This window comes from Pongo abelii, chromosome 1, assembly GCF_028885655.2.
Source record: "Pongo abelii isolate AG06213 chromosome 1, NHGRI_mPonAbe1-v2.0_pri, whole genome shotgun sequence".
Lineage (NCBI taxonomy): Eukaryota > Metazoa > Chordata > Mammalia > Primates > Hominidae > Pongo > Pongo abelii.
The window spans coordinates 200,862,680-200,890,340 of record NC_071985.2 but is presented as its reverse complement, the minus strand read 5'-3'; the positions used below and the strand labels follow the sequence as shown (position 1 = coordinate 200,890,340).

General features: G+C 47.8%; 2 protein-coding genes across 6 annotated transcripts in view; one reads left to right on the top strand and one right to left on the bottom strand.

Moving 5' to 3' along the window:
• Positions 1-1,708, top strand: part of RBBP4 (RB binding protein 4, chromatin remodeling factor) — a 29,353-nt gene extending 27,645 nt beyond the window's left edge. The window contains exon 12 of one of the 2 annotated variants that reach the window (XM_054548126.2): positions 699-1,708. In XM_054548126.2, coding sequence (XP_054404101.1) covers positions 699-764 — 66 coding nt within the window. In that variant the 3' untranslated portion in view covers positions 765-1,708. 2 annotated transcript variants of the gene reach the window in all.
• On the bottom strand, positions 1,553-23,934 carry SYNC (syncoilin, intermediate filament protein). Of its 4 annotated transcripts, XM_002811104.6 has the most exons (5): positions 23,728-23,927; positions 15,954-17,151; positions 5,338-5,462; positions 5,093-5,169; positions 1,553-2,918 (listed from the first exon to the last, which is right to left on the bottom strand). In XM_002811104.6, exons 1-5 carry the CDS (start codon positions 23,778-23,780, stop codon positions 2,908-2,910), a joined length of 1,464 nt encoding a protein of 487 aa, XP_002811150.2. In that variant the 5' UTR covers positions 23,781-23,927; the 3' UTR covers positions 1,553-2,907. The 4 variants fall into 4 exon arrangements, with proteins under 4 accessions (XP_002811150.2, XP_054411420.1, XP_002811151.2 ...); XM_054555445.2 differs by having other exon boundaries at positions 1,553-5,169; positions 23,728-23,934; XM_002811105.6 differs by lacking the exon at positions 5,093-5,169 and having other exon boundaries at positions 23,728-23,928.
• Positions 23,935-27,661: the final 3,727 nt, after the last annotated feature.

The window sequence follows — 27,661 nt, the reverse complement described above, 5'->3', positions numbered from 1 at the left end:
GATGGATATTTGGATTGTTTTTACTTTTTGGCTATTATTATTAATAATGTCTGGTTAGGCCAGGCACAGTGGCTTACTCCTATAATCCTAGCACTTTGAGAGGCCGAGGCGGGCAGATCACCTGAGATCAGGAGTTCGAGACCAGCCTGGCCAACATGGTGAAACCCCATCTCTATTAAAAATACAAAAATTAGCCAGGCGTGGTGGCATGTGCCTGTAGTCCTAGCTACTCTGGAGGCTGAGGCAGGAGAATTGCTTGAACCTGGAAGGCATAGGTTGCAGTGAGCTGAGATGGTGCCACTGCACTCCAGCCTGGGAGACAGAGCAAGACTCCATCTCAAAAGGAAAGAAAAATAATAATGCCTGGTTATAATAATGCCTGGTTAAAGAACTCAAGAATGTTGGTTATCAAGACAAATAGTATCCACACTGCAGTTTTGTGGGAATGTCCTAATCAGGCATATGGGGATCAGCTGCCTATTTTTATTGGAACATGATCATGCTAATTAATATTTCATTACCCATTATAGGTTGTCTCTGGATACTTTCATCCAAGAGTTGAATAGTTGTAACACGGATTGTGTGGCCCAAAAGCTATAAAGTATTTACTGTCTGGCTTCCTGGCTTAATCTGTTGTTGAAACCTTGAGTTTTAGAAGAAGTCTTCATGTTTAAATTCTTTTTCTTGTTTTTGGGCAGGCAGAGAACATTTATAATGATGAAGACCCTGAAGGAAGCGTGGATCCAGAAGGACAAGGGTCCTAGAGATGTCTTTACTTGTTGTGATTTTAGACTCCCCTTTTTTCTTCTCAACCCTGAGAGTGATTTAACACTGGTTTTGAGACAGACTTTATTCAGCTATCCCTCTATATAATAGGTACCACCGATAATGCTATTAGCCCAAACAGTGGGTGTTTTCTAAATATTAATAGGGGGGCTTGATTCAACAAAGCCACAGACTTAACGTTGAAATTTTCTTCAGGAATTTTCTAGTAACCCAGGTCTAAAGTAGCTACAGAAAGGGGAATATTATGTGTGATTATTTTTCTTCTTATGCTATATCCCCAAGTTTTTCAGACTCATTTAAGTAAAGGCTAGAGTAAGTAAGGAATAGAGCCAAATGAGGTAGGTGTCTGAGCCATGAAGTATAAATACTGAAAGATGTCACTTTTATTCAGGAAATAGGGGAGATTCAAGTCATATAGATTCCTACTCAAAAATCTTGACACCTGACTTTCCAGGATGCACATTTTCATACGTAGACCAGTTTCCTCTTGGTTTCTTCAGTTAAGTCAAAACAACACGTTCCTCTTTCCCCATATATTCATATATTTTTGCTCGTTAGTGTATTTCTTGAGCTGTTTTCATGTTGTTTATTTCCTGTCTGTGAAATGGTGTTTTTTTTTGTTGGTGTTTTTTTTTTTTTTTTTTTAACTTGGGACCACCAAGTTGTAAAGATGTATGTTTTTACCTGACAGTTATACCACAGGTAGACTGTCAAGTTGAGAAGAGTGAATCAATAACTTGTATTTGTTTTAAAAATTAAATTAATCCTTGATAAGAGTTGCTTTTTTTTTTTAGGAGTTAGTCCTTGACCACTAGTTTGATGCCATCTCCATTTTGGGTGACCTGTTTCACCAGCAGGCCTGTTACTCTCCATGACTAACTGTGTAAGTGCTTATAATGGAATAAATTGCTTTTCTACATAACCCCATGCTGATGGGTTTTATTTAGTATAAAACATCCATCAAACACCAGTCTCTGGCTTCTAGAAGAGTCCTTCAGATGACAGTTGTTGTCCATGGTCTTTGACTATCAAGAGCAGAATTAAATATAATAGTCCCAGAGCTGTAGAAAAGAGCTTTACTCCTTCCAGGGAAAGTGAAAGACATAAAACACTGAATCAGAGGTGGCACAGATTAGTCTTTGATAAGGTAACGTTTCTTTGAAGTCTATCTCTAGAGAACTACATGGACTTCCAAGAGTGTCAAAGGCAGTGTGGTAGAGAGAATTTAAGGCAAAATTTAAATTTGGAAAAGGTGCTTGAACCTTTTCTCAGAGAGGTTTTATCTCCCCAGTATGTTTTTCACTGGGGCCTTTACTTAGGTTAGAAGTAATAGGCTTTGAAGGCCTCTATCACCAGATGCAATAACCAGATAAAATTCCTGTTTTTTCCCAATTGCTTAGTTTTTTTTGTTGTTGTTGTTTTTTAACTGAGTAGATCATTCTGACCCAAAACTACTTTGATGAGGTAAGATCTTTGGGAAAATCTGAATAGCGTTAACCATTAGATTCAAATCTCAACTGGTTTCTTTCCAAGTCTAGTTGTTTTAGAGTGTAGTGAGAATTACCTTGACACAATTTTAAGAGTAAACTATATGGGTCAGCATATCCTTGAACAAAAAGTAAACTTTGTAAAAGTATTCATTTAAATTCTAACACTCATGGCACAAAAGAATGGAAATTGTAAACCCATGTAATGGAAATTGGCTATCTTTTTGACCCCACATGTGCCCCTCAAAAATGTTTTTGGTTTGGGTCAACACAAGGCAAGATACATTCTTTAAAATACTCCCAGGTGTGTCCATACATTCATCCTTTACTCAGTGCATATGTGAGGGTTGCTGCTGGAAGACAGGAGGCTCATCTTTCCTTTCCTTGATGCATTGAGATCAGTATCAACAGCAGATGAAATAGAATCCAGCAAAGAGTTGACATGTTCTGCCTCCGGCCAACTCTAGAATCTTTTTAAGCAGGTCAGCCAGTATTTGCAACTTCCACAGGATGAATTGCTTGCCAAGTTTTTGGTACTCTTGTCTGTTTGGAAGAGTACGTCCAAAGGGTGCTTAGTGATCCTTTGCTAAGATGTTTTTTGCTGTTTCTGGGTTACAGATTTGGCTATATATTTCTAAACAGCCCCTGTAAAGTTGAAAGAAAAAGAAAGTTTATAACAATGAACTTCTGAGGTTTAGTTATTGCAGGCGTTGTTGAGAAGAGATTGTCACAGTGTGATTTATGGATGATCAGGGATGACTTTCCCCTAGCAAATATTTGGATGCCTCCTGTTTGTCAAATAGAATGAATGGTAACCTATGTGATGGTGATGGGAGGGATAGTTAAACGTTTTCTCTGCTAGGTTAACTTCTCACAGGTATAATTACAATGCCTGATTCTGTAGTTTCATTTCTTTGGATTAGTCGTTGTCTTTTCCAGATTGTACTTTTAATCTGATCCACACAAAGGTAGTTAGTAGATCATTAACCTCAATTGCAAGGTTATAATTTCTCAAACATTAAGCATATTATCAGTCATGTGGATTCAAACACAATATAAGAAAATCCTCAAGGCTGGGTGTGGTGGCTTATGCCTGTAATCCCAGCTACTTAGCAGGCTGAGGCAGGAGTATTGTTTGAACCCAGGAGGCAGAGTTGCAGTGCGCCAAGATCGTGCCACCACTCCAGCCTGGGCAACATAGCAAGACCCCCCATCTCTACTAAAAAGAAATTTTTTAAAAAATAATAAAATCCTAGAAAATTAGAAAAAGCAACAATAGTTACTTGTGGGCCAGGTGTGGTGGTTCATGCCTATAATCCCAGCACTTTGAGAGGCTGAGGCATGTGGATCACAAGGTCAGGAGTTCAAGACCAGCCTGGCCAAGATGGTGAAACCCTGTCTCTACTAAAAATACAAAAACTAGCTGGCCGTGGTGGCATGCTCCTGTAGTCCCAGCTACTCAGGAGGCTGAGGCAGGAGAATCACTTGAACCCAGGAGGTGGAGGTTGCAGTGAACCGAGACCGTGCCACTGCACTCCAGCCTGGGTGGCAGAGCGAGACTCTGTCTCAAAAAAAAAAAGAAAGTTGTGAATTTGATGTAAGTTTAGGAAATGAATAAAATTTATAGGCATCTGTATAATGTACAACTTGACACGGACTTTCTTTTATCCTTGGTTTCTTTCACGGACTCTAGAACTTTTATCAGAATATACTGGTAAAACATTGGGGGAGGGATCCTGAATAGGTGATTGGTCAGAAAGATGCCTTCAGTTTTGTCAGTGTCTAAAAGTTAAGTCTGTGTAGGCCAAGCACGGTGGCTCACACCTGTAATCCCAGCACTTTGGGAGGCCGAGGCAAGTGGATCACAAGGTCAGGAGATCAAGACCATCTTGGCCAACATGCTGAAACCCTGTCTCTACTAAAATACAAAAAATTAGCCAGGCGTGGTGGTGTGTGCCTATAATCCCAGCTACTTGGGAGGCTGAGGCAGGGGAATCGCTTGAACCTGGGAGGCAGAGGTCGCGCCACTGCACTCCAGCCTGGCAACAGAGCAAGACTCTGTCTCAAAAAAAAAAAAAAAAGAGTAAGTCTGTGTAACATGAACATCTCTGCTTCCACCCAAAACCACAGCCTTTGAATATTATATAAGGACATTAATGGATAGATAAGTTTATTATTTTTGATAGCAGAACTGCTTTCTCTGCTATTCTAAGGAAAACTGAGAATAGCAGGTGGGTAGGGTAGGGTGAGGAAACAAGATGCCCAAAGCCTAGATGCCACAGAATTCGTGGTGATAATCAGGGCATATTTTGAGTCCTACTAGAAACTGAAACATTCCAAATGAACTCTGAATGCCTGACCCAGGCATTTTGGAGGTTTGGGTTATCCCCTTGTCATTAGGCACACACTTAAGGGTTTTTTGTTGTTTTTGTTTTTTGGGTTTTTGTTTTGTTTTGTTTTGAGGCAGTCTCACTCTGTTGTACAAGCTGGAGTGCAGTACTGTGATCTTGACTCACTGCAACCTCTGCCTCCTGGTTCAAGCGATTCTCCTGTCTTGGCCTCCTGAGTAGCTGGGATTATAAGTGCCCGCCACTATGCCCGGCTAATTTTTTTATTTTTAGTGGAGACGGGGTTTCGCCATGTTGGCCAGGCTGGTCTCGAACTCCTGACTGCAGGTGATCCACCCTCCTCTGCCTCCCAAAGTGCTAGGATTACAGGCGTGAGCCACCCCGTCCGGCCTGTTGTTTTTAAGGCATTAATTAGTATTGTTAGGAAAGCAGTAACAATGCAAACACCACTCTTCTCTTCACAAAGATCACCTTCAGACTGTGTCTCCATTCCACCTGCCTGAGAAGTGGGAGCATCAGCCTGTTCCAGGCTCTTGGGTAGCATAGCCCTTTAAAAAAAGAGAGCCATTTTCCATGTGTTTGTGGATAAGCACAATTTGAAAATCATTTCCCAAATCCTATTTTTGTTTTTGACTCTAAGGTAAAATTTTCCCTAAGCCCTCCCACCATCCCCTCAGCCAGTATTAGATGAGATTTGTGTAGCAGCAGAAACTGACTTATAAGTAGAGAGCTCTTCAGCAAGACTGAGCCTTAGCTGCTCCATCTCTTTGTTCTTCTGTTGCTGGAGTTGCACCCCATTTCTTAACTGCCTCTGGCGTTCTTCCATTTCCTCCAGCTGTTCCTGCATGAGATGGCCAAGAACATTTCTAATGAGCCAAACAATAAAAACTCACATTGTCCACTCTTATTTATAAAACACTTTTTTGTTCATTGTTTAATCTTCATAGCAGTATTGAGGCTGGTATTTATATGATAGGTTACGAAACAGGTTCAAAGAGGTTGTGTCTTGGTAAAAAAGTGACAATGCTTTTGAAAATGATGACCTAAAAGGTATCTTGTCTGTTAACCACAGCTTACTTGATAGAATACTGAGAGGGTGATTGGGACTTCTTAGTATTACAACCTTAGTGTCATTGAGGAGGATTTTGGTCTAGTTAGTGAGCTGAGTTTCATATACCTCTCCCTCCATGTGCAGGTTTGTTAAGATAATTGGTAGTTTTTAATAATATAAAATACTATTTAAGTTGAAATACAAAAGTGTGGCAACAATTATTAAATATTGGCTAGAATTCTAGGAGAGTTACACAACTAGTGGAAGTCCATGTTTAGAAAATAAATGGCTTGTTTAAGGAAAAAGTTTTTGTGTCCAAAGCTCCTTAAAGTCAGAGATATTTCTACCTGGTACTTACCTTAACATCATGTGGAAATTGATGCTTTAGTGAGGGTGTTGGCTATCCTAGTTGTTAATTTCCTGCATCGTTTTTTCTTCTTATTTATTTTTATATAGAGACAGGGTCTCGCTATGTTGCCCAGGCTGGTCTTGTTCCTGGGCTCAAGCAGTCCTCCCGCCTCAGTCTCCCAAAGTGCTGGGATTACAGGTGTGAGCCACTGTGCCCAGCTTATCCTTTTTTCATTACACAAAAAGACTGAATTTGTTGAGTTGTTCTAAGTTGGAAGATAAAGATGGTATGCACAGGATGCCCTTGGGAGCCCTCAGATAACTTTCTCATTCTTCCAAAATCAGGCTGGGATGCATTCTGTAAATTTTCCCTGCCTAGGATGTATACCTGAGGAATAATTAGGTAAGGAAGGTGTCAGCAAGTCAGTCTCTGGTTTACCTGCTAGCTGGCATGGATCCTTAAGGAAGCAGGAGGGAGTTGGGAAGAGAGGAAGGGGTGAAGTTGGTATCTGTTAAAGGGAGAGTGATTTTACCTCAGATTTTGAAGAATACTAAGGAATCCAGTTGTTGGGGTACATGATATTATTAGAAGGATCTAGATAATTTGTCCTCTGAGTCATACTTGACATTGTACCTGTGGCACATCCGTACTGTTTGACACTCTGGCTGAGTCTCAGCTTTCACCAACATTGTCAAAGGACCTTTTTTAGTGCCCAGCCATGCCTAAGAGTGTGTCATCTGAAGAGGGAAGCATCTGCATACTGCTGTCCTGATTGCTCAGTCCTCACTACCTACCAGACCTGTTGGTAAGGTACAAAAGTACATGCTTGGAAAAGCAGTCTGCACCACCAGTGATAAGCTGTGACAGAGTGGAACAGCCTCAATGAAATGAAGGAAGGATTGCTACAGTGGCATTAAGGAGGGTCTCTCTTAATCCTGTGTTAACTACTAGATTAACTTTACAATCAACTCAAAATCCTTCAAAGGCTTTCCACTTTCTTTAGTGGCATTCAGACCCCCTCTAGTTTGACCCCTACCTCCAACTTGAACCTCCGTTACTCTTCCATATGAACATTTTCCTCTAGCCCTGGACTACTAGTACCGAAGCCACTAGTCACATAGGACTCATTTGAAATATGACTAGTCTCAATTGAGATGTAATGTAAGTGTAAAATACACATCAGATTTCTAAGACAGCACACAAAAAGAATGTAAAATACGTCAAAAATATTTGATACTGATTACATGTTGAAATATATGTGTTGGGTTAAATAAAATGCATTAAAGTTAATTTCATCTGTTTCTTTTTTTAATAGAGCTACCAGAACATTAAAAATGACATCTGTGGCTTGCAGTGATAGACAGCACTACTCTAGCGTGACCAACTCAGATCTGTGTGCCTGTGTTCCTGCCACTTTTTTCACCTAGACAGCCGGTCCCTTGTTTTCTGCTGCCTTCTACCTACATACTAGTTTCTCAAGGGCCAGTACATGTCTGTCTACAGTTGCCCCAGCACTTGCATTGACAGCATTGCCAATTTTAATTTTCTACATAAGCCAAAGACAAAGAAAGGATACATTCCCCAACTCAGGAAAAGGGGAACTGCTACAGCAATAGTATTATAAAGTAACAGGTGCTGTGGAAACAGGAGGGTTATCTGTCGCACATTAAGGATATCGGGAAACTTCAGGAAGAAGGGAAATGGGTTTAAAGGATGAGTAAAGAGTTAAAGGGGAAGAAGAGGTCTAATCAATGTATAGTCATGGAATTGTGGGAAAGTGGCTTACTAGTTCATTCCTTGCAACCCTATGGATATGGGAGGAGTATTAATCTCATGTTTCATGTGAGGGTGCTGAGCCACAGAGCTTAAGTAATTTGTCCAAAGTTTCCAACTTAGTGATAGAGCCAGGATTTTCCATTGGCTTAGAGCTCATACTCAAGGTAATAGGCTTTTTATTGGTTCTCAAACTTTTCTGTGCAACCCCAAAAGCTGGCCAAATTGGAGTGCCCTTGGTACTTTTCAGTTAGAGAATAACTCCACTTTTACCTGCTTTATGTATTGCATTCTATGTAAAATTCTCTGGGGGAGAAGGTCCACAGCTTTAGAGAAAACTTCAGTTTTGGAAACCACTGGTCTAAAGAATACATAAAACTGGCCAGGCACAGTGGCTCATGCCTGTAATCCCAGCATTTTGGGAGGTCGAGGCGGGCGGATCATCTGAGGTCAGGAGTTCGAGACCAGCCTGGCCAACATGGTGAAACCCAGCGTCTACTAAAAATACAAAAAATTAGCCGGGCGTGGTGGCAGGTGCCTGTAATCCCAGCTACTCAGGAGGCTGAGGCAGGAGAATCACTTGAACCTGGGAGGCGGAGGTTGCAATGAGCCGAGATCGCGCCATTGCACTCCAGCCTGGGGGACAAGAACGAGACTTCATCTCAAAAAAAAAATACATAAAAGTGTTTAGTAGGCCAGGCACGGTGGTTCATGCCTGTAATCCCAACACATTGGGAGGCCAAAGCGGATGACGAGGTCATGAGATCAAAACCATCCCGGCCAACGTGGTGAAACCCCATCTCTACTAAAAATAGAAAAATTAGTTGGGCATGGTGGCACACACCTGTAGTCCCAACTGCTCGGGAGGCTGAGGCACGAGAATTGCTTGAACCCGGGAGGCAAAGGTTACAGTGAGCCAAGATTGCGCCACTGCACTCAAGCCTGGAGACAGAGTGAGGCTCCGTCTCAAAAAAAAAAAAAAGTTTAGTTTCAGCTGGATCTAGTTGTTACATTCCTTATGATTCCACCACTAAGCTCACTTCCCAAAACATGTCTTTTTGTGTTTCCATGCTTTTGTATGAGCTGTTCCCTCTGTCTGGAAGACCTCTCCCTTACCTGCCCAGTGAATAATTATTATTATTATTATTTTATTTTATTTTATTTTTTTTTGAGGTGGAGTCTTGCTCTGTCGCTCAGGCTAGAGTGTACTGGCACCATCTTGGCTCATTGCAACCTCCGGCTCCTGGGTTCAAGCGATTCTTCTGTCTCAGCCTCCCAAGTAGCTGGGACTACAGGCGGCCTAATTTTTGTATTTTTAGTAGAGACGGGGTTTCACCATATTGGTCAGGTTGGTCTTGAACTCCTGACCTCAGGTGATCCACCTGCCTCAGCCTCCCAAAGTGCTAGGATTACAGGTGTGAGCCACTGCGCCCGGCATGAATTCATTCTTAAGGTTCAGCTCCAGCATCTTGAAGAGCCTGAGTATGGACTCAAGCTAGGTTGTTCAGGAGTTACATCCTCGCTCCATCACTCTCAAGCTGCCTAACCCTGGGCAAATCACTGCTCTGCCTTACCTCTGTCTTCTTATTTTTCAAATGCCTTATACCTAACTCATAGAGATGTAAGGACTAAAGGAATTATTTTCTGTAAAGAACTTCAAGTACATACTAGCTATTGTTGATCTATGAAATGTCCCCTCGTTTGCCCAGGCTGGGGTAGTCATGCCTGTTTTCATCAGGACAGTGCCTTATCACTACAGCTGTTACAGTGCTTATAACATTGAAATATGTTTAATTGATTCCAAGACTGTCACATTTTAACATCTCCAATCAGGATGCATGTTAAAATCAACAGTGCTTAGATTTTACGAAATATGTTCATTTTGTCTGTTATGCTTCCTTCTGGAGTACAAACTTTTTTTTTTTTTAAGGCGGAGTCTCCGTCACCCAGGCTGGAGTGCAGTGGCGCGATCTCAACCTCCACCTTGCGGGTTCAAGCAATTTTCCTGCCTCAGCCCCCGAGTAGCTGGGATTACAGGCATGCACCACCACACCCGGCTAATTTTTTGTATTTTTAGCAAGACAGGGTTTCATCGTGTTAGCCAGGATGGTCTCGATCTCCTGACCTCATGATCTGCTCGCCTCTGCCTCCCAGAGTGCTGGGATCACAGGCATGGGCCACCGCGCCCGGCCTCTGGAATACAAACTCTTTGAGGGTAGGAGCATTACCCCTACCCCGCAACACACACACTATTTCTTTTTTTTTCTTTTCTGAGATGGAGTCTTGCTCTGTTGCCAAGCTGGAGCGCAGTGGCGCAGTCTCAGCTCACTGCAACCTCTGCCTCCCAGGTTCAAGCAATTCTCCTGCCTCATCCTCCCGAGAACTGGGAATACAGGCACATGCCACCATGCCCAGCTAATTTTTGTATTTTTTAGTAGAGACGGGGTTTCACCATGTTGGCCAGGATGGTCTCGATCTCTTGACCTTGTGATCCACCCACCTCAGCCTCCCAAAGTGCTGGGATTACAGGCGTGAGCCACCGCATCTGGCTTTTTTTTTTTTTTTTTTTTTTTTGAGGTGAGTCACTGTCACCCAGGCTGGAGTGCAGTGGCACAATCTCAGCTCACTGCAACCTCTGCTGCCCAGGTTCAAGCTATTCTGCCTCAGCCTCCTGAGTAGCTGGGATTACAGGCGCCTACCAGCATGCCTGGCTAATTTTTTTGTAATTCTAGCAGAGATGGGGTTTCACCATCTTGGCCAGGCTGGTCTTGAACTCCTGACCTCGTGATCCACTGCGCCCGGCCACACATACTATTTCTAATTGCTATTGCCAGCACATAGCTCACTGCCTGGCCCACGGTAATTAGGCACTTAGAAACTGTTGAATGAATTGATGAAGGTGATAATAGAGGCAACGTTAAGAGTAGAGTGCAGCCTAAGGATTAAAGGGACACTCTTAAGAAGTAAGCTGATAGGCTGGGCGCGGTGGCTCATTCCTGTAATCCCAGCACTTTGGGAAGCCGAGGCGGGCGGATCACAAGGTCAGGAGATCGAAACCATCCTGGTCAACATGTTGAAACTCCATCTCTACTAAAAATACAAAAATTAGCTGGGCGTGGTGGCGTGAGCCTGTAGTCCCAGCTACTCGGGAGGCTGAGGCAGGAGAATCGCTTGAACCCGGGAGGCGGAGGTTGCAGTGAGCCAAGATTGTGCCACTGCACTCCAGCCTAGCAACAGAGCGAGACGCCGTCACAAAAAAAAAAAAAAAAAAAGTAAGTTGATGAAATAGAACTTTAGCAAACAGTTTAGGAAGCCATTTCAGAAAGAAAAATTAGGTCCTTCAGACCTTGCTTCCTACTTTAATGATGGTATAGCAACAAGAGAAGCTATTATACTACCAAGAGTGTTTCAGGCCAGACAAGGTGGCTCACACCTGTAATCTCAGCAACTCGGGAGGCTGAGGCAGGAAGACCAAGACTTCCTCTCAATAGAAAGAGAAAGATTCATTTGATAGAGATTAGATAGACAGACTTCTGAATATTCTTTTTAAAACTTTGTGTCATAAGATTATCTTTGGAAAACAATCCTTGGGAAGATACACAAATCGTCAAATCTGAAACCATCTTAACCTCTTCCTTAGAGTAGCTTTCTAATTATTCTCCATTGCTCTGCATCTCTAGCCCACTTTATATCCTGCCACCAGTACTTCTTGTAATCCCAGCACATTGGGAGGCCGGGACGGGTGGATCACGAGGTCAGGAGTTGAAGACCAACCTGGCCAAGATGGTGAAGCCCCATCTGTACTAAAAATACAAAAATTAGCGGGGCCTGGTGGCGGGCATCTGTAATCCCAGCTACTCAGGAGGCTGAAGCAGGAGAATCGCTTGACCCAGGAGGTGGAGATTTCGGTGAGCCAAGATCATGCCACTGCACTCTAGCCTGGGTGACAGAGCAAGACTCCATCTCCAAAGGAAAAAAAAAAAGTAGAGAGGCAGGCAGTGGCTCAAGCCTGTAATCCCAGCACTTTGGGAGGCCGAGCCAGGCAGATCACCTGAGGTCAGGAGTTTGAGACCAGCTGGCTAACATGGTAAAACTTCATCTCTACCAAAAACACAAAAATTAGGGCCGATCATGGTGACTCATGCCTGTAATCCCAGCACTTTGAGAGGCCAAGGCAGGCAGACTGCCTGAGCTCAGGAGTTCAAGACCAGCCTGGGCAATACGGTGAAACCCCATCCCTACTATACAAAAAATTGGCCGGGCTTGGTGACTCACACCTATAATCCCAGTACTTTGGGAAGCCAAGGCGGGTGGATCATGAGGTCAGGAGATCAAGACCATCCTGGCTAACATGGTGAAACACTGTCTCTAATAAAAATACAAAAAATTAGCCAGCTATGGTGGCATGCACCTGTAGTCCCAGCTACTTGGGAGGCTGAGGCAGGAAAATCGCTTGAACCCAGGAGGCAGAGGTTGCAGTGAGCCCAGATCATGCCACTGCACTCCAGCCTGGGTGACAGAGCGAGACTCCTCAAAAAAAAAAAAATTTGCCAGGCGTGGCAGTGTGCACCTGTAGTCCCAGCTACTCGGGAGGCTGAGGCAAGAGAACTGCTTGAACCCGGGAGGTAGAGGTTGCAATGAGCCGAGATCACGCTATTGCACTCCAGCCTAGGCGATAGAAGAGACTCCGACTAAAAAAAAAATTAGCCAGGTCCATGGTGTTAGGCGCCTGTAATCCCAGCTACTTGGGAGGGTGAGGCAGGAAAATCGCTTGAACCTGGGAAGTGGAGGTTGCAGCAAGGCGAGATCGTGCCACTGCACTCCAGCATGGGTGACAGAGGGAGACTCCATCTCAGAAAAGAAAAAAAAGTAGCAAGGCAATCATGTTACTTCCCTGATTAAATCCCTTTAATGATGCAGCAGACTACTGAATAAAGTCCAAAACTCAAGCTTGTCACCTGCAGCCAAGTTACTAATTATATTTCAAATATGTTGAGTTAGATAAAATGTATTTAAATTAATTTTACCTATATATTTTCTCCCCTGCTCCCCTCAGGCTTAGCTCAGCTGAATCTTTGCCTATTTTAATGTGGCTATTAGAAAATTTATAATTATTTATGTGACTTGCATTATATTTCCGTTGGGCAGCACTGGTCTAGATTCTCCCTATACTTTCATACCTAGCTCAAATTCCACCTCTTTTTTCATGAAGAGTTCTCTGATTTAACCAGTGCCTAAAAAATCTATCCCGGCAGGGCGCGGTGGCTCATGTCTGTAATCCCAGCACTTTGAGAGGCGAGGCAGGTGGATCACAAGATCGGGAGATCGAGACTATCCTGGCTAACACAGTGAAACCCCGTCTCTACTAAAACTGCAAAAAATTAGCCTGGCGTGGTGGCGGGAGCCTGCAATCCCAGCTACTCGGGAGGCTGAGGCAGGAGAATGGCGTGAACCTGGGAGGCAGAGCTTGCAGTGAGCTGAGTGCCACGGCACTCCAGCCTGGGCAAGAGTGACAGACTCCGTCTCAAAAAATAATAATAATAATAATCTATCCCACAGCCCTTTTACCTGCACCTCTCATAAATCACCTATTACTTTCTTCCCTGAGATACAACTATTAATGTAATGTCTGTCTGAGTATTGGCTGTTAAGGATAGTATTGATGCTAAATAAATGACTTTTCACTAGACTGTGAACCAATTTTTTAAAAAATAGGGTAAGGGGAATATGAAGAGTTTAAAAACATTCAGTATTACTGCTGGGCGTGGTGACTTACGCCTGTAATCCCAACAGTTTGGGAGGCTGAGGCCGGTGGATCACCTGAGGTCAGGCATTCGAGACCAGCCTGACCAACATGGTGAAACCCCATCTCTACTAAAATACACAAATTAGCTGGGCATGGTGGCACAGGTCTGCAGTCCCAGTGACGTGGGAGGCTGAGGCAGGAGGATTGCTTGAACCCAGGAGGCAGAGGTTGCAGTGAGCTGAGATCGTGCCACTGCATTCCACTGCACTCCAGCCTGTGTGACAGAGCGAGACTCTGTAAAAATAATTGGGAGGCCGAGGCGGGTGGACTGCCTAAGCTCAGGAGTTTGAGACCACCCTGGGCGACATGGTGAAACCCCATCTCTACTAAAATACAAAAAATTAGCTGGGTGCAGTGGCAGGCACCTGTAGTCCCAGCAACTCAGGAGGCTGAAACGAGAATTGCTTGAACCCTGGAGGTGGAGTTTGCAGTGAACCGAGATTGGTCCAGTGCACTCCAGCCTGGGTGAAAGAGCAAGACTCCGTCTCAAAAATAAATAAATAAATAAATAAAGATAAAAATAAAATAAAAAACATTCAGTATTATGACCCCAAAAACCACAGTGATTTTTGTTTGTTTGTTTTTGTTTTTGAGACGGAGTCTCACTCTGTCACCCAGGCTGGAGTGCAGTGGTGCAATCTCAGCTCACTGCAACCTCCGCCTCCCGGGTTCAAGCGATTCTCATGCCTCAGCCTCCCAAGTAGCTGGGACTACAGGTGTGTGCCACCATGCCCCCCTAATTTTTGTCTTTTTAGTAGAGATGGGGTTTCACCATATTGGCTATGCTTGTCTCAAACTACTGACCTTGTGATCCACCCACCTCAGCCTCCCAACCAAAGTGCTGGGATTACAGGCATGAGCCACCGCTCCCAGCCAGAGTGTTTTCATAATACAAACTACAGAAAGCTTGACAAAATCTTCAGTGAAGTGAATGCAGCCATTTTAACAGGGAAACTTGTTCCCTTAAGGGCATATCAGAATCTCTGGGAGGACACAGATTTTTAAGTTTATCCAAAGGAATCAGTGTTTCAAAAGATTAAAGTACTGCTTAGAGCACCACACTACAGTCTTCTTATTAGTGCCCAGCAGCACATGTGCTCTGAGCCTTGAGTAGCAGAGAGTAATACAACAATAAGTAAAATGTATTCCCTACCTTCTGAAAGTTCACAGTCTAGGAGGGACTACGTAATTGTTTATTCACTTAGTATTTATATCCCACTCTGTTCTAAAAAGGGATTAGAACTGGCTCACACTTAATCAGAAATAACTTGAATGCAAGAGAGATGGAGACAAATGCACATAAAAGGAAAGTGAAGATTAGAGGATTCTATTAAGGTTGGTGCAAAATTAATTGCAGCTTTTGCCATTAAAAGTACTTGAGCCCAGGATTTCAAGACCAGCCTGGGCAACATGGCAAAACCCTGTCTACAAAAAATACAAAAATTGGCCGGCCGCGGTGGCTCACACCTATAATCCTAGCTCTTTGGGAGGCCAAGGCAGGCGGATAGCTTGAGCTGAGGAGTTCAAATCCAGCCTGGGCCACATGGTGAAACCCTGTCTCTACAAAAAATTAGCCAGGTATGGTGGCACACATTTGTAGTCCCAGCTGCTTGGGGGCGCTAAGGCAGGAGGATCGCTTGAGCCCAGGAGGTTGAGGTGCAGTGAGCCCTCAAGATTGCACCTGTCTCAAAAAAAGAAAAAATTAGCTGGGCATGTTGGTACACAGTTGTGGTCCCAGCTACTCAAGAGGCTGAGGTGGGAGGATCGCTTGAACCTGAGAGGTCGAGGCTGCAGTTAGCTGTGATCATGCCACTGCACCAGCCTAAGTGACAGCAAGACCCTGTCGCAAAAAAACAGAGTGCAGGCCGGGCGCAGTGGCTCACGCCTGTAATCCCAGCACTTTGGGAGGCCAAGGCAGGCGGATCACGAGGTCAGGAGATCCAGACTATCCTGGTTAACACAGTGAAACCCCAACTCTACTAAAATTACAAAAAAACAGCCGGACATGGTGGCAGGCACCTGTAGTCCCAGCTACTCAGGAGGCTGAGGCAGGAGAATGGCGTGAACCCGGGAGGCAGAGCTTGTAGTGAGCTGAGATCGCATCACTGCACTCTAGCCTGGGCGACAGAGCGAGACTCCATCTCAAAAAAAAAAAACAACAGAGTGCAGATAACTTCTAGTCCCTAGCATGGGCCTGAATGAAGGAAGAATGGAGAAAAGAATTGCGTGGCCCCAAAGAACAAATTTTTCTTCCTACATGTGACACTATCTTTCAGCCCCAAAGACCTTGGACTCTGGCCACTCTTTCCCCAGGTTAAAAGACCTCAGTTCCTTTCATGCCCAATGGGCCTACCCTGTACTGCTGCACCTCTTCATCTCGTTTTTGCCTCACAAGTGCGATCTGGTCCTCCAGGTTCCTGTTTTGCAGGCGGAGCTGCCGGGCCTCTGCTTGCAGGGGTCTCAGAGCCTCCTTCATCTCCTGGATCTCAGCCTGGGTTTTCTGCAGAGCTTTGGTCCCAGCTTCTTTCCTCTCTAGGAGCCTCAGGAGCTGAGGCTCATACTCCTCCTCCAGGTCCTGGCGGCTCTCTGCCATGAGATTTTCAAACTGGGCAGAGAGTCGCCGGCTTTCCTGGAGAAAGTGCCCATCCCTCTGGCTTGGAGGGGCTTCTAGTTGTTGCCGCAGCTGCTCCTTCTGCTTCTGATAGGCATCCCGGAGCTGGGCCAGTTCCTCTGAGAGCTGGGTTGCCCTCGTAGTCAGCACTTCCCGGAAATCGGCAAACTGAGCCACATCCTGCTGGCGGCACTCCAGCTGGTATTGGTAGGCCACACATTCCTTCGTCACTTTGAAAAGCTTCTGCTTGATCAGCCGGATCTCCTCCCTTAGGCCATCTCTCTCCAGCTCTGCTTGGGCATGGAGCTTGTAGGCAGCCAGGATGTCTTGATGGACTTGCTGTACCTCCTGCAGGGCTGGTTCCCGGAGCAATACAAGCTCATGGATGAGCTGATCCCTCTCCTCTTCCAGCTGGGCCACAGCTTGGACACACTGCTGGAAACGCCCCTCTAGCAATTCCAGGTCCTCTATGCTCAGGTTCTCCTCCATGCTGGGGCTCGGCTTGGCTCTGAGGCTCTCCTCAGCTCTAAGGCTCTCCTCAGGGTTACATTTCTCCGCCCTTGTAACTGTCTCTCCCTCATAAACAACCTGCTCTGGGCTTGTGGGCTTTCCTGGCTCCACGGGCCCCTCCACAAACTGTATCCGATCTGGCTCCATGGTTTCCTCCACACACACTGTCTCCTCTGGATTCCCAGGCTCCTCCACATGCAGAGCCTCATCTGGCTGCATGGCCTCCTCAATATACAGGACCTCCTCTGCCTTCTCAGTCTCTTGCACATAGAGTGTCTCATCAAGGTCACCTGTGTCCTCCAGGTAGAGGATGTCTTCGAGGTTTAAGGACCCCTCTGAAGATACAATAACTTCTGGGTTCAAGGCTTCTGCCTCATTTAGGGATTCAGAGTTCTTTGGAAGAGGAGAATTGGCCTCTGCTCTTGTTTTCCTGAAAAAGAAATGATTGAAAGTGAAAGGGCAGCCACAATCCCAGGATGGTGCAATTCTGGAGCCAGCAGCCACGGGCCTAGACTACCTCAGGTTCTTAGATGTCAGCAGCCACTCGTCTGCTCCCTCCACTCTGTCAATCCACCCCTCTACACCCAACCACTGTGTAGATCCCCTGCCAGCATCCCAGCGACATCACCATATGGTCTCTGCTTATGCAGCTCCAAGGACTCGACATACCTGAGGCACCACTGTTTGTTCCACAATTATAATAAATATATATTTTTTTTGAGATGGAGTCCTGCTCTATTGCCCAGGCTGGAGTGCAGTAGCGTGATCTCGGCTCACTGCAACCTCTGTCCCCCAGTTCATGCGATTCTCTTGACTCAGCCTCCCAAGTAGCACCACCATGCCTTTTTTTTTTTTTTTTTTTTTTTTGAGACGGAGTCTTGCTCTGTTGCCAGGCCGGAGTGCAGTGGTGCGATCTTGGCTCACTGCAACCTCCGCCTCCTGGGTTCAAGTGATTCTCCTGCCTCAGCCTCCTGAGTAGCTGGGATTACAGGCACACGCCACCATGCCCGGCTAATTTTTGTATTTTTAGTGGAGATGGGGTTTCACCATGTTAGTCAGGCTGTTCTCAAACTCCTGGCCTCATGATCTGCCTGCCTCGGACTCCCAAAGTGCTGGGATTATAGGCGTGAGCCACTGCGCCCAGTCCAGTTCTAATAAAATTATAACGTTGAGGTAAAACCTTCCTTGTAACTTTTTTTTTTCTTTGAGATGGAGTCTTGCTCTGTCACCCAGGCTGGAGTGCAGTGGTGCCATTTCAGCCTCTGCCTCCCAGGTAGCTGGGACTACAGACACGTGCCACCACACTCAGCTAATTTTTGTATTTTTAGTAGAGATGGGGTTTTACCATGTTGGCCAGGCTGGTCTCAAACTCCTGACCTCAAGTGATCCGCCCTCTTCAGCCTCCCAAAGTGTTGGGATTACAGGCGTTGAGCCACCACGCCCAGCCCTTCCTTGTAACTTTTAGCCACTGGATTTACCTGATTCTTCCTTCTAGGATCAGATATTTCTACCTTCTTTTCTATGTAAGTTATCTAAACACTTAAAGATAACCATGGTTGGCCAGGCGCGGTGGCTCACACCTGTAATCTCAGCACTTTGGGAGGCCGAATCAGGCGGATCACCTGAGGTCGGGAGTTCAAGACCAGCCTGACCAACATGGAGAAACCCTGTCTCTACTAACAATACAAAATTAGCCGGGCATGGTGGTGCATGCCTGTAATCCCAGATACTCGGGAGGCTGAGGCAGGAGAATCTCTTGAACTTCTGAGGCGGAGGTTGCAGTGAGACAGATCGCACCATTGCACTCCAGCCTGGGCAACAACAGCGAAACTCCGTCTCAAAAAAAAAAAAAGATAACCATGGTGAAGTGCGGTGGCTCATGTCTGTAATCCCAGCACTTTGGGAGGCCAAGACCTCTTGAGTCCAGGAGTTTAAGGCCAGCATGGGCAACATGGCAAAACCCCATCTCTACAAAAAAATACAAAAAATTAGTTGGGCATGATGGTGCACACCTGTAGTCCCAGATACTTGGGAGGCTGTGGTGGGAGAATCACCTGAGCCTGGGAGGTTGAGGCTGTGCTGAGCCATGATTGCACCACTCTGCACCCCAGCCTGGGCAACAGTGACCCTGTCAAAAAAAAAAAAAAAAAAAACAGCTTATCTTTGTTATTCCATACATGTCCAGGTTTCCAGTGCCCTCTTCATTTGTGTCATATCCTTGTGACACAAATGACAGTTTCAGACTGTCACTCTCTTGAGGATTTTTTTTTAACTTACCTTTATTCTTAAGTTCCCCAAGAGCTAGAAATTGGGATGGGTATCAAAAGCAGTGCCCCAGGGCTGGGTGAGATGGCTCACGCCTGTAATGCCAGCACTTTGGGAGGCCAAGACGGCTGGATCACCTGAGCTCAGGAGTTCGAGATCAGCCTAGCCAACATGGTGAAACCCCATCTCTACTAAAAATACAAAACTTAGCAGGACATGATGGTGCATGCCTGTAATCTCAGCTACTCGGGAGGCTGAGGCACGAGAATCGCTTGAACCTGGGAGGCAGAGGTTGCAGTGAGCCGAGATCACACCACAGCCTGGGCGACAGACCGGGACTCCATCTCAAAAAAAAACAAAAACAAAAACCAGGCCAGGCACAGTGGCTCACGCCTGTAATCCCAGCACTTTGGGAGGCTGAGGCAGGCAGATCATGAGGTCAGGAGATCGAGACCATACTGGCTAACACAGTGAAACCCCGTCTCTACTAAAAGTACAAAAAAATTAGCCAGGCGTGGTGGCGGGCGCCCTGTAGTCCCAGCTACTCGGGAGGCTGAGGCAAGAGAATGGTGTGAACCTGGGAAGTGGAGCTTGCAGTGAGCCGAGATTGCGCCACCGCACTCCAGCCTGGGCAACAAAAGCAAACTCTGTATCCAAAAAAAAAAGGTTTTCATACCAAGTGCTTGTAAGCAACATTTCTTGTTTCTGTAAAAGTTCATCTTGTTAGAACTGGCCCACCCTTCTAGCCTGTCAAACGCTCTTGAAGTCAGATTCTATCATTCCGACATCTGAGCTCTTTGACCCAGCTGCCTATTGCCTGCCAGCTCAGTCAGTTCCCACTGGGGAGGGCTCTCTTGCTGCTTTGCCCCTCAAATGCAAATAGCTTTGGTCTTTCCTGTTTCTGTTTTTTTGTTTTTGTCTTTATTTATTTATTTTTTTTTGAGATGGAGTCTCCCTCTGTCGCCCAGGCCTGAGTACTGTGGCATGATCAATAGCTCACTACAGCCTGAACCTCCCTGGCTCAAGCCATCCTCCTGCCTCAGCCTCCCAGGTAGCCAGGACTACAGGCACATAGCACCACACCCGCTAATTTTTTAACTTTTTGTAGAGATGAAGTCTCACTATGTTGCTCAGGCTGGTCTCAAACTCCTGAGCTCAAGCAATCCTCCTACCTAGACCTCCCAAAGTTCTGGGATTACAGACATGAGCCACCACATCCAGCCACAGGCAAGAAATCTTCAGACAGTTCTTTCCCTCCCCTGTATAGCCAGTTCACTGAGAAGTGACTTTTCTTTTCTTTTTTTTTTTTGAGATGGAGTTTCACTCTGTCGCCCAGGCTGGAGTGCAGTGGTGCGGTCTCAGCTCACTGCAACCTCCTCCTCCTGGGTTCAAGTGATTCTCCTGCCTCAGCCTCCTGAGTAGCTGGGACTATAGGTGCCTGCCACCACGCCCGGCTAACTTTTGTGTATTTAGTAGAGACAGGGTTTCACCATGTTGGCCAGGATGGTCTCAATCTCCTGACCTCGTGATCCACCAGCCTCGGCCTCCCAAAGTGCTGGGATTACAGGCACGAGTCACCGTGCCCGGCCAAAAAGTGACCTTTCTATCTTAGAAAGACTACGGTCTCCATCCCCCTCTTCAGCATCCCACTATCAGGGCCCTACTACAAGTCATCATGTCTCACTGGCACTTTTGTCCTGGTCTTCTAAAAGGACTTCCTCCTCTCCTCACCTCAATCTATTCTCTACACCACCACAGTTAACTTGCTACAACACAGAGTGAACTATTGCTCCACTTCACCAATAAATACCGAAATTGCTACGCATGGTTTCAAGGTCCTTAACAATGTGGCCCAAACTTATCTTTTTTTTTTTTCTTTTTTTGAGCCAGAGTCTGGCTCTCTTGCCCAGGCTGGAGTGCAGTGGTGCAATCTCGGCTCACTGCAACCTCCGCCTCCTGGGTTCAAGCAGTTCTCTGCCTCAGCCTCCAGAGTAGCTGGGACTACAGGCGCCCACCACCATGCCTGGCTAATTTTTTGTATTTTTAGCAGAGACAGGGTTTCACCATCTTGGCCAGGCTGGTCTCGAACTCCTGACCTCGTGATCCGCCTGCCTCCCAAAGTGCTGGGATTACAGGCATGAGCCACTGCACCCGGCCCCAAAACATACCTTTTTTAGCTTCCTCTCACATTATTCCTGCAACCCACCCAATGCTTGACATCCTAGAGCTTGCATTAACTTTTTACACCTCCTACTCTAAGCCCACAGTGTCCAGCTGAGAAATGCAGCTTCTCAAAAACCACCTAACTAGAGAACAACCCTGTACTACCTGGGAAGGCAGAGCTCCTAGAGCCAGGGCCAGGAAGGATGCACCTGCTCAGCCAACCAAACCCACTCTGACATTCAACAGTCCCTGCTTTCCTAGCAGACGGCCCTTTCATCATTCTCGTGCCAAGCCGCCCACCTTGGAATGACTTCACCGTGTTCAAGATTATTCTAGGCATTTTACATGAATACTCATTTATAGAATCCTCATCATCCATTGGCTGGGCACGGTGGCTCACGCCTGTAATCTCAGCACTTTGGGAGGCCGAGGCGGGTGGATCACCTGAGGTCAGGAGTTTGAGACCAGCCTGGCCAACATGGTGAAACTCCGTCTCCACTAAAAATACAAACAATTAGCTGGGTATGGTGGCGCGTGCCTGTAATCCCAGCTACTCGGGAGGCTGAAGCAGGAGGATCGCTTGAACCTGGGAGACAGAGGGTGCAGTGAACTGAGATTGCGCCATTGCCCTCCAGCCTGAGCAACAAGAGCGAGACTCTGTTTCAAAAAAAAAAAGAAAGAAAGAATCTTCATCTGTTATCTCCATTTTATAGATGAGGAAGCCAATGCACAGAGTAAAGAACTCACACAAGGTTCCACAACTGTTGTAAGTGGTGGAGGCTGGAGAAGGCCTGCAGTATTTACCACTCTCCTAGGATAGGCGTGAGGTCCAAAAGAGGTAACTACAGCACATATAAAAAGCCTGGCATGCAGCAGTCACAATATACTTTTTTTTTTTTTTTGAGTTGGAGTTTCACTCTTGTTGCCCAGGCTGGAGTGCAATGGTGTGATCTCCGCTCACTGCAGCCTCTGCCTCCTGGGTTCAAGCAAGTCTCCTGTCTCAGCCTCCCAAGTAACTGGGATTACAGGCACATGCCACCACGCCTGGCTAATTTTTGTATTTTTAGTAGAGCCAGGGTTTCACCATGTTAGCTGGGCTGGTCTTGAACTCCTGACCTCAGGTGATCCGCACACCTCATCGTCCCAAAGTGCTGGGATTACAGGCGTGAGCCACTGCGCCCGGCCCACAATATACTTCTATCTACCTAACAAATTTCGACTCATCCTTCAAGCCCTGCTCAAACTTCATCTCTTCCATAAAGTATCTCCCAGACAGCCCCATGTGTGTTCTCAGGGCACTCTGTATGCAGCACATCTTCACACTTATTGCTCCAGTTACAGAAGTACATGTGTCTGTCTCCCTGATAGTGAGTTTCCTAAGGACAAGCAGAGTTCTCATTCTGCTCTATATCCTAGGGTGGGGCTCTGTAAGGGCAGACAGGCAGAAACCAGATGAACTCCAAGGAGGAAATCTGCCCAAGGTCGAATGGCAAAGCTGGAAGTAAAACCCAGGCCTCCTGACCTCCAAGCTGTGCTGTTAGCACACATCATGTTGCCTCCACCACCCCACCCATGGTGCCAGGCCTCTGCTGGGTGCTGCCCTCACACAGCCGCCTCTTTTAAACAGAGAGAGGAGGGAAAGAAGCAGATGACAGGAGGCTCAGAGGAGAGGAAGCCAGCTTAGCTGGGGCCCCTGACCTCGGGCTTCCTTGGGCCCTGGGCAGCCTGCCTCTGCCACTCTGTCCCTGTCCCCAGAGAACCGCACAGCTCTCCAACCCTGTCCAGGGATGTGGCTGGGAGTGCATGTGACATTGTGCAGGCAAGAGTCCGTCTGTCTGACTGTAGCTGTAGGTGTGGACAGCAGTATGGGCGAGTGTGTGTGTGTGAGACCGCTCAGCTTTGTGCCCCTGTGTGACAGTGAAGGGGTATCAGGAGGTGTGTATTTGCACCCTCACCTCTTGGTACACTGGGAAGTCCCAGAGCCACAGTATGACCTGGGACAGAAATACCCCTCACCCCAAACCCCTCAGCCACAGGTCCCTTCCCCCACTAATCAGTTGTGCCCTGCCAGCAGGGATAGTGGGGAGGGCCCCTGGACCCTTCCCCCACCCAACCCAGGCCAGACCGGAGAGAACAAGCCCTGACAGACTCTTAACTTCAAGCTGGCAGATGCACAGCCTTGCACCAAGTGGCTTCCACACAGCCAATTCAGCAGGGGAGGCCTCTGTCTCCAACTGACATTTGCAGGGAGGAATGAAGGCAAGCGAGAAGTGTCTTTGGCTGCTATGGGCCAAATGGCACTTGAGCGGTGGATGCCCACTGGCCTGGAAGGGTTAATTTTCATGTAGCCCCGGGAGGGGGAGGGGTATTATAAAAAGCCACAGACAAACGGAGGTGCCAGGACCCCGGGACGGCCCGACTCCCCGATGTCCCCTCAGGAGGCGGCTCCAGTGCCCCACCCCGGCTGGACCGCTACCCCTAGACAGGCGAAAGACGCCCGCGGTCGGGGGGAAAGGGAACCCGTCCAGCAGCACCCCCTCCCCAGGGGGGCGGCGACGCGGGCCCGGCACGGTCCTACCTCGCGGCTTGGGCGGCGCCGTCCCCGCCGCGCCGGGGCTCCGGGCTGGCCATGGCTGCGCGACCCCGGGCTGGCGGCCGCGTTATTAATAGCCGGGCCCGCGGGCCCCTCGCTCCGGCGCCCGCGCCCGCCGCACTGCCAGCTGCAGCCGACACCGGATCCCGGCCGGGCCAGGGCCGGGCGCGCCCACTTGGCCGGGGCTCCTGCCGCGGGGGGAGGGAGCGGCCGCGCGGACCTGGGGGCGGGGAGAGGCTGCCCCTCCCGGACCAGCCTGGGGCGGGGGTGGGAACGGGGGCCTGGAGCGGCCTTTCCTAACCTCCCAGCCCCCTGGTCTTCCCGAACCTTCTCTCCACCCTTCCTTTCGTGGGGTCCCGTTGCAGGGCGAGTCAGAAGGGGGGTCTGAAGCCCCAGGGAGCACCTTCCCTGTCCAGCCTGGGAGGGTGGGGGCAGGGTTGGGCGGGCTGCTCAAAGGGAGCCAGCACCCCTCTCCCGCGAGTGTTTGGGGGTGTCCGCCGCCGCTTAGCGCCCTCTGGTCCCCACCCACGAGGGGAAAGGCCGCAGCCACCCTCTGGGCACTCCGGGCTGTCCCCGGCAGCTGTCGTGAAGGCGGGGCAGGGCGCGGCCGGGGAGGAGGGTTCACGGCCACACCCCGCGCATTTGGGGACAGCCTGGAGCCTGGGGGCGGGCTGGGTGGCTGGGGTTAGGGAGGACTGCGGAGGAGTTTACGCCTATCACATTGCGTCCATATTTAACCCCACTTTCTGCCCCACCCTTTGAGGCTTCCTGGGGTCTCTCCCCTGCTCCACCTGTCACCCCACTCAGCCCACTTCTGTCAACTTCAAGACGTACCTCCCCCCACGTCCTCAGCCCACTAGTGTCAGGGTCAAATCAGCACTGACGTCTTTCTCCCCAAGAGAGAAGCTGCTGGGCCCCTTCCCAGACCTGGGCTTCAGGCGTTCTTCCTTCGGATTCCTTTTTCCACTTAGCCACCCTGTCTGGGGAGGTCTTTGACTCAATCGCAGAAGAATGCCGGCACCATAACAAGCCCCAGGGGCTGGGGTGCCTGGGAGGCCGGTGGGGGAAGCATGCCGTGGTGTTGAATGTGTGTGGGCTTGTGTGCCCCTGTGTGACTCTGCGGTGATTGTGGGGTACATGTCTGTGTGTGAGCATGTGGATGTGTGATTGTGTGATCTCAGGGTGAATGTGTGTGGTGATTGTGCCATGGTGGAGTGTCTTTGTGGGGCTGGCGGTTTTGACTGTGTGTGGGGGGCATGCGTATGGTCCCGCGTGTGACTCTGTGTGCTTGTGCGTGACTGGAGATTGATGAATGTTCATTCATCCTCACGTCTGAGTGTGCCGCCTGTGGCTGTATATTTATATTTCTCTGTCTAATGCAAGGGGGTGGAAGATTTAACACCCAGGGCAGCCAAATATACCCTTGTAAGGTATGCACGAGAAAAAGCCAGGTTTTGAGGCTGCTGGTCATTTTCTGACTTACCCCTGAACTATTCCAGGGGAGGAGGCTGGCGAAGCCTCAGCTGCTGGGCATTTGACATCTGCTGCCCGCCAGAGGAGAGCTAAGGCAGCAAGGGCAGGCCTGCCAGAGGCTCTGTTTGCTGTGGTACCAAGCAACAGGCGGCAAGGGTGGCATTCAGAGGAGCTGGCTCTGCCCCTCCAACTCCCAGCCCAGGACCTGGCCTTAGGCTGTCCCCAGGACTGAATTTCTGACCCCCTCCTACCCTCCTGCTCAGCGCTTCTTTAGGCTGAAACCCTGAATTCCCCAGGGTCCCAGAAACTTCCCCACCTCCAGGCCTTTGTTGTTGTTGTTTCTGTTGCTGTTGTTTCTTGCAGTCAGGGTCTCACTCTGTCATCCAGGCAGGAGTACAGTGGTGCGATCATGGTTCACTGCAGCCTCAACCTCCCAGGCTCAGGTGATCCTCCCATCTCAGCCTCCCGAGTAGCTGGAACTACAGATGCACACCACCACACCTGGATAATTTTTGTATTTTTTGTAAAGACGAGGTCTCACTGTGTTGCCTAGGCTGGTCTCAAACTCCTAGGCTCAAGCAATCCTCTTGCCTCAGCCTCCCAAAGTGCTGGGATTACAGGAGTGAGCCACCACACCCAGCCAGGCCTTTTCTGCTGCTCCCTCTGCCTAGAAAACCCTTTCCAGCTCTTCACAGCCCACCTTTTACTCTCCTTCAGGTCTCAGCTCACATCTCACAGAGGCCTTCTCTGAAGCTTCCCCACCACCCCCTGCCCATAATGTCCACCCATTTACTTTTTTGTTTTAGGCTGTTTTGTTTTGTTTTGTTGGGTTTTGTAAAATTTTACTTAATAGAGATGGGGTCTCACTATGTTGTTAAGGCTGATCTCAAACTCCTGGCCTCAAGGGATCCTCCAGACTCAGCCTCCCAAAGTGCTGGGATTACAAGCACGAGCCACCATGCCTCACCCCATTTACTGTTTATCCCTGTCACCCTGTTTATTTTCTGTGCAGCACTTATACATCTGCAACAATATTATTCATTTTCTTTCTTTTTTTTTTTTTTTGAGACAGAGTCTCGCTCTGTCGCCCAGGCTGGAGTGCAGTGGCATGATCTCGGCTCACTGCAAGCTCCACCTCCCAGGTTCAGGTCATTCTCCTGCCTCAGCCTCCAGAGTAGCTGGGACTACAGGTGCCTGCAACCATGCCCGGCTAATTTTTTTGTATTTTTAGTAGAGACTGGGTTTCACTGTGTTATCCAGGATGGTCTCGATCTCCTGACCTCGTGATCCGCCCATCTCGGCCTCCCAAAGTGCTAGGATTACAGGCATGAGCCACCGCGCCTGGCCAATACTATTCATTTTCAATTATTTCCTTCTGTGTTTCCCCCACTAGAATGGAAGCCCCATGAGGGCAGAGACTTTATGTGTCTTGTGTACTGCCGTGTCCCCAGAGCCCAGCACAGGGACTACCACATAGTAGGACCTTAAAAAAAATTGTTTGTTTTTGTTTTTTATAACAATAACAATCATTTATTTTACCCACAGATCTGTGATTTGGGCACGGCTTGGTGGAGGCAGCTCATTTCTGCTTCACGTGGCATCAGCTGAGGTGGCTTGCCCAGAGGCTGCAGAACTCGCATCCAGGACAGCTCACTCATGTGGCTGGCAAGTTGATGTGGTCTGTCAGCTGGGAGCTCAGCAGGGGATTTGGCTGGGGGTCTTGGTTCTCCTCCACATGGGCTTTTCCACGGGTTGCTTGTGCTTCCTCATGGCATGGTGGCTAAGTCCCAACAGTAAATGTCCCAAAAGAACAAGGCAGAAGTGAAAGGCATTTTTTTGAGCTAGCCTTGGAAGCTACACACTGTCACTGCTGACCTATTCTGTTGCTCAAGGTAGTCACAGAAACCCGGGCCTCTAGCTCATGGGGAGGGGACATAGATGCCACCTTTTAATGGGAAGGGTGTGTCAAAGTCACAGTATAAGAAGAGCTTATGGAATGGGATATAGTATTGCCTCTATCTTGGGAAAATACAATCTGCCAAAGATGCAGACTCACATCTTCGTCTTCCACCATCTCCAGACTGTGGCCCTAATCCACACCTGTCCAAGACCAGTCCAAGCTCCCTTCTAATGCCTCATTCTAACCAATGAAAGTAAAAAGGAGGGGTCACTCACCTCACACCACTTCTGATTGTGTCCCATTGCCAGAGCTCAGTCACATGGCCATATTTAGCTTTAGTGGCTTATTATAAAGGATATTGAAAAGGATACAGATGAAGAGATGAATAGGGCAGAGTTATGGAGGAAGGGGCAAGAAGCTTCCATGCCCTCCCTGGGCACACCATCCTCCAGGAACCTCCATATGTTCAGCTATCTGGAAGCTCCAAAAAAATTGTTGAATGAATGAAAGAAAGGAGGATAGTTTTACTTAGGCTAATTTAGGCAA

Bases quoted from the DNA above. Each gene is read 5' to 3' on its own strand.
- SYNC (XM_054555445.2), bottom strand. From the start codon at position 23,780: ATGGCCAGCCCGGAGCCCCGGCGCGGCGGGGACGGCGCCGCCCAAGCC. The intron at 17,152-23,727 runs GTAGGACCGTGC...TTTCTTTTTCAG, and splicing joins GGCGCCGCCCAAGCCGCGAG to GAAAACAAGAGCAGAGGCCA. The intron at 5,463-15,953 runs GTAGGCCCATTG...CATCTCATGCAG, and splicing joins AAGAGGTGCAGCAGTACAGG to GAACAGCTGGAGGAAATGGA.